At 54.1% G+C, this 6412-nt stretch overlaps 3 protein-coding genes across 3 annotated transcripts; all 3 read left to right on the forward strand.

Moving 5' to 3' along the window:
- Nucleotides 1–108: 108 nt before the first annotated feature.
- On the forward strand, nt 109–855 carry AB675_10181 (uncharacterized protein; the record flags this gene model as incomplete). The annotated part of the gene is made up of 1 exon (XM_018138936.1): nt 109–855. The coding sequence occupies one exon, from the start codon at nt 109–111 to the stop codon at nt 853–855; it is 747 nt and encodes a 248-aa protein (XP_017994737.1).
- A 441-nt stretch (nt 856–1296) lies between these two features.
- On the forward strand, nt 1297–2274 carry AB675_10182 (2,3-dihydroxybenzoate decarboxylase; the record flags this gene model as incomplete). The annotated part of the gene is made up of 1 exon (XM_018138937.1): nt 1297–2274. One exon carries the CDS (start codon nt 1297–1299, stop codon nt 2272–2274), a length of 978 nt encoding a protein of 325 aa, XP_017994762.1.
- Nucleotides 2275–2728: 454 nt separating this feature from the next.
- On the forward strand, nt 2729–3562 carry AB675_10183 (uncharacterized protein; the record flags this gene model as incomplete). Its single annotated transcript, XM_018138938.1, has 4 exons — nt 2729–2899; nt 2967–3109; nt 3177–3252; nt 3305–3562. The coding sequence occupies 4 exons, from the start codon at nt 2729–2731 to the stop codon at nt 3560–3562; spliced, it is 648 nt and encodes a 215-aa protein (XP_017994747.1).
- Nucleotides 3563–6412: the final 2850 nt, after the last annotated feature.

Below are 6412 nucleotides of genomic sequence, written 5' to 3' on the forward strand. Positions count from 1 at the left end.
TAAAAGACAGGTCGGAAGATCAGCAGAATGATACTCGTTCATCAGGTGGCATTGACCACTAACGACTGGTCCGCAACAACTTCAACAGCCATACCGAAATCTGTCGTTATGGCACGAAGAACACACAAGTCTGCTTGGACTGGCAGTCCCCACGACGAGCTCTTGTCGCAGGATCTCGATCAACCAGCGCCGCCACCACCACCTTCAACTCCTCACAGCATCTTCGCCATCTACGTACTTCGTCAAGTCTACACCGTCATGTCTCAAACATCGATTCAACGCCTCATACAGCTTACCACCAAGCCGTCCAAGAGTCCGGCTTCTGCTGGCTCTGAGTCCGAGGGACCACTTGCCGAAATTGTCGCATCGTCTATGTTCTGCACGATTTCTGCGCTACCTCAGTCCATCGAAGCAGTGGCGAAATACCACCGCCGCTTCCACTTCGATGATGACCACCTCATGGCTCCTCCCACGCCTAGAGAAACCGAAGTGGCCAACTACTTCTCGGCACATCCCGCACCTACCTCCGCTCCACCACCAACATCAGGTGAGCCAACCGAAAAGGCACGGTCAGTACCTACAGCGACCAGAGACTTCCACCCGTCCATGTTCCTCATCATCGACCGCACGGACTACGACACCGAGGGTGTTCTGGCGGTGAAGCTGGAGCAGATGTGGCTTACTCTCCCCAAGAGGAATGACTTTGTCAACGTCAAGCGGGCAAATTACCGTACGATGAGGCTGCCTGCGGACGGCGCAGCGGGGATATTGAGCGGGATCGATGGCGGTGTGAAGTCATGGGACAAAGTCAAAGAAGAAATTGACGAGACTTACCATGGACTGCGCGCGGCATGATGTCTTGGTGAGCTGGCGGAGCTGGCTGGCGGTTTCGCGGGTTTCCAGGCATTTCGAGGTTCGGCCAATGGATAGAGTAGAGATCACGCCGACTATAACTCGTCAGCTCGTTTAGGATCTTCATTTTTGGCTGGATGATGACGCTCTGATGGGGTCCGATTACAGCTGAGTCATCTGGGGTATTGCTGCGTTTTCGTCCAACCACCAATAAGGAGTTGCTGATAGAACACAGTATAGACAGATATATCATTGCTTCACCAATTCTGTCGCTTTTTGCATCGGACGGGAGAAGTCGACCGAAAAGGTTTGGCTCTTGATCATTACAGCATCCAGGGAAAGTAGAAGAAACACATCAAACCCTGCGCGCCCTCAAGTCCAGTGGTACACCATCGAGCCGCCCTGCTTTGATGAAAATAAGATCGCGCTACAGATCGTACGTCGATGCCTCCACCCTTGATTGCTCTCGAAGAGCATTTCCTGGCGACCGCTATCGCCGAAGATGGCTTGGACAAGTACTCCGAACAGCTTAAGCACGTTCCCGGCATGATGGACAAGCTCCTCGACCTCTCTGATCTACGTATCTCCCAAATGGACGAAGGCAATGTAGCGATCCAGGTCATCTCACACTGCGCAGGAGCCAAGACCGTTGCTCAATGCATCAAAGCAAACAATCAACTAGCCACTGCCATCATGCAGCATCCCGATCGGTTTGCCGGATTCGCCACTCTTGACGTTGAGAACCCACGAGCTGCCGCGGAGGAACTTCGCAGATGTATTACCGACTTGCAATTCACCGGAGCTCTTATCGACAATCACACGCCAGATGCGACATATCTTGACGGACCGGAATACGACGTTTTGTGGTCAACGGGGCAAGAGCTCGATGTCCCAATCTACATCCATCCCACTTGGGCCAGCGATGTGGCTCTGCAGGCTCACTACACCGGGCCAAGCATTTCGACGGCGGCTAGCATCAGCATTGCTCACTCCGCCTTCGGCTGGCATTCTGATACAGCTACATCCTTCCTCCGCCTCTTCGCAGCTGGAGTATTCGAGCGCTTTCCCAGACTGAAGATCATTCTTGGTCATTTCGGGGAGATGATCCCGTTCATGCTCGAGCGGATCTGCAATCTCAGCAGGCGGTGGAGCGTCGGGTTCACGCGGAACTTTGAGACAGTGTGGAGGGAGAACGTCTGGGTGACTACAGCTGGAGTGTGGGGAGTGGCACCCATGGCGACCCTGCTGAGGAACACTAGTGTGGACAGGATCATGTTCAGTGTGGACTATCCGTTTGCTTCAAGTGCAGATGGGCTCAAGTGGTGGACGGAGCTCGAACAGAGTGGGCTCCTGGATGAGGAGGGTCTGAGGAAGATTGCGTTTGGCAATGCAGAACGATTGCTGGGCTTGAAGGCGCGCTGAGGCAAAACGCTGGGGTCGGCAACAGCCGATAGCTCAGTCCTATCACTTTTACCGCCTCCTTTGCTTCTAAAGTATACCTGATCAACCATCGCTCCATTGGGTGTTTTCCGATAGGTCATATTTGACAGGTGTCTTGTGTAACGCCGGGTTGAAAACCAGACTGACACGCCGCTTGTCAAACAAGCCCCACGCGGATGACAGAGGACTGCAATCATGTTATTCTGCACCACGGTTGGAGCTCAATCTAACCATCCTTGGGACGAGTCATCTGGAACATGGAAGGAAAACAACATATACAGTGCAATGCGAAGACGACGTCGACGACGATCATCTATAAACTCCTAACCATTGCTACATCCGAATCCTTTGCGAAATTTATGCTCAATCTGCCCATCGCGACGAAAGCGCATTCAGATTTGTCGAACGCCACTGACGAAATCAACTTCTGTCGACAATGGCTCGCAAAGACTTCTTCGAGGTCACCTTACGGTCACAGACCAAGCAGGTCTACGAGCGAAACGTTGAGCGCATGAAGAACACAGAGGACGGTCTTTTCGAGCCCGAGGGAGAGACAATTCCAGATGACGTCGAGCTCTTGAAGCAGCCCGCGAGGACGGTCCGGCAGGTAGAGATCGTAACCCGGATTATACTTTTTCTTTGATCTCTACGTTCACGAAGGATTCGAATACCAGGGAGACGAGGAAATCGCCTTCGAGATCAACGTCGATAGAGGTCACATGGAGACGATTGTGGCACCCCGCGTTGTCTTCAACCAGACCGATGACTTCGCTTGCAGTAGACTGCATTGCCGAGCCAAAAGCGATCCTAAGAAAGAGTTGCCCTTTATATGTCAGTTTACCCAAGGAACGTTTTGGTGTCCCAACTGACCGAACGGTTGACAGTCGACAAAGCCACCAGCCGAACAGGATGCACACCAAGCTGAGGGTCGACGTTTATCCTTGGGCGCATAGGACACAGGTGTGTTCGACACGATGAAAGTAACTGAGCCAGTATTGACGCATGACACTAGAAAGCCAACATACCTCTCGAAACAGACTTGCCTACTGACGGAAAGGACTTGGAAGGCAGTTGCATTCCGGACAGACTCCTGTTCCGCTTCGAATTCAATTGCGTCACTCGCGAGTACCTTCTCGTGAAGAGCAGGAGTGGTAAGAGAAAGACAAACGACAGCGTTAGTGATCAGTCCATTGCGAATGTTTGCACCACTCTGCCGAATAACGATCCTAAGCGGAGATATCCTGAAATCGAACAATACAATGAACAGTGAATATTCTCTACCCGATTCAGTGAAGTAACGGTTTCGGTTGATCGCGGGCTTCCGGCTCGCTGAAGAGATATAAGTAGACGTGCTGCTCTTGACCTCTTCCCGTTCTTTCTTCTGCTCATCGCTGCGGCGAATTTTTGGATATCGGTTACCATGCCAGAATAGCACTTGGTTGCTACTTGATGGGGCGATCGACTCGTCTAATGCGGACGCACTGTGATTATACCTAACGAAGCCTGCGGCTATGCTATCCCAATAAGTCGGTTCTGTGCACGCAACGATTCTACTGAAAAGATTTCCCAAAGAGGAATGATAATAATGCAACCATGCAAGAGCCCGTCAAGGCTTGAATGCGCCTCCATCTTCTTCAATAATTTCTGTCGACGACACGGCGCGGTATACCCATGACTTCGAGAACTTCCAACACATGAACAACAGGTTGGATTTAATTGCTGCAAGACGAACATGTTAGTCATCGTTCAAGGTGGAGCACGGCCAGGAGGGGAATGAACTTACTAAATCTCAATCGGACTGATCTGATCGAAACTGAAGAGCCAATTACTTCCTGCCTCGACCTTCTCGAGCCTACACCACCATCGTTAGCACACGCTTTCAAGAGGAGGAGATAATCAACATACCAATCATAAGGCCACAAAACCAAATGCCCCCTCACCATCCCCAACAACTCCTCCGCCTCCTCCGTACTCAGTAAATCATCACTCGCGGAGAAATCCCTTCTTGAACTCCTCGTCGTTCCCCGTCTCCTCTTTCTCGTGGTCCCCGTCCCTGAAGCACTCAGAGCCGCCTGACTCACGCTGTTGGTCCCGTGGTGCTGCAGCGCCGCTTGGCCAGCGTTGTGATTGAGCGTGTCGCTGACCAGAGGGGCGACGACGGGTGGGGTGGAGGTCGTGCTGGCGTTGGTCTTTGCGGTGCAAAGGTTGTTTGTGTTCATGGTGGTGCGGTCGTGGGCTTCAGCGCTGCTTCGAGCTCCACCTTCCGGCACGATTGCAACATCCGCAGTCTCAGTCCTTGCGCCACTCGACGGCGTGGTTTTCCCATTGTTCCCGTCCCCGTCACCCGCAACCACAGTCGTCCCGTTATCGCTCGGCGTCTGCAGCTCGAGTTCGTCCCGTCCCCATCGGGAATCGGCAGTAGATTCTCGCCTGTCTTCTCATCGTGGATCTCTTCCTCCTCTATCCCCGGGAATGGCTCCGCGTTGTTGCCCGGCGAGCCCTTGCCATACTGCCGCTCCGCCTGCTTCTCATTCGCTTCGCGGGCCCAGGCCCGCAGGTTTTCTTTCTCACGATGCGAGTCTTCCTCGTTCTTGTTGCCGCCTAGCCGCCTCTTCAGATCTTTGACATTCTGCTGCATATCCGTTGGCACTTTCTTCAGGTTAGTCACGGTACCCGCCGCGGCAACGGTGCCAGCGGTACCTCCCGCTCCAGGTGGTCCAGTACGACGATCGCTGCCTCCACCCTTCGGCGCTTTGTCGTCTGCGGCGTCGTTGCCCTGTTGCTGATTGAAGCGCAGCTCGTACGCTACATACTGCTGATAGCCCTCCCAGTCGCGCACCAAGTTATCCGGCATGCAACGGAAAACGGTGCGATATATCTTGGTGTTGTTTTCAGCGATGGCATGCCAGGTGTCGTCGGCGAAGGCGTCGTGGATGGGGTCGAGCATGCAGTCGCGGTCCAGCAGTGGCTGGCGGATCTCGTTGATAAGCGGGTGGCGCGAGAAAGTGCTGTCGCGGCTCGTGGTGGTGACGAGTGGCGGGCCGCCAATGTCGGTGTCGTCTTCGACGGGCAGGGCGGGAAGTTGCGAGAGCATGGGCAGACCGAGTTGTGCTGTGTTCATGCGACTAGCGGTTGGGCGGGGTGGCATAGGTGGGTTTGGCGTTTCCTTGCGGACGACATAGGAGGGGAGTCGAGCACTGTCTTCACGTGGGCGAGGTGCGCCGAGTGTTGTCCGTCCTTCTGTGTTGAGGTCGGCAACGAGCACTTCCTTGGTCGACTTTGTCAGAGTGCTGTCTCTGCCGATGCCAAGTCCGGCCTTGGCTATCTCGACCATGTGATCAAAGCCGTGGCCATCGACGTCCTCTTTGTGAGCTTCATTTTTGGTGACACGAGAATCTTCGGTGAGCTTCCTATTGGCTTTCAGGTTCGGGTTGCCCGCCTGCTCCCAGTCTACATCATGGTTGAAGCTCTTAAGACCTTCTTGTCGTGCGAGCAGTTCTTCCCGCAGCTCGCCCTGCCGCATGTGTTCGGTAGGTCCGCCAAAGGCAGCGTCGAGAGCAGCGCGAGTGCGGCCGCCGTCCTTGCCAGTACCCGGACGAGGCATCTCATGGGCACCATCCGACGATAGTGGACGAGCTGACTCGCCATTCGCATCTGCCGTCTTATTGTGCTCCTGCTCCATTGCCTGGGCATCCTCCATGATCTTGTCTACATCGAGACCGAGATGTTCACGCATCAGACGCATGCGCAGGGTATGAGGGAAGCGTCCGACCTGATATGGCTGGCCATTCATGCGAGACCATAGCATATCGGTATCGCGGACGATTGCCGCGCATTCCGAATCCCTGTTACCCAACATGGAACGCTCGTTGATATTGGCCGACCCGATGATGGCTACGCGATCATCGACGACCATACATTTGGCGTGAATGTACAGCTGCTCAGTCACCAGAGCCTTGTTCGGACCAATGCGACCCCACTGGCGCAGACTGTAGAACTGGATGTACTCTTCTGGATCGATTCCTGCAGCTCTAAGGCGACCAAAAATCGAGGACTCGCCACGGCAGATGCTGCGATACTGGTACTGCATGATGAGACGAACACTGGTGCCACCTTCCTG

The sequence above is a fragment of the Cyphellophora attinorum genome, assembly GCF_001299255.1.
Source record: "Cyphellophora attinorum strain CBS 131958 chromosome Unknown Contig50, whole genome shotgun sequence".
NCBI classification, from domain to species: domain Eukaryota; kingdom Fungi; phylum Ascomycota; class Eurotiomycetes; order Chaetothyriales; family Cyphellophoraceae; genus Cyphellophora; species Cyphellophora attinorum.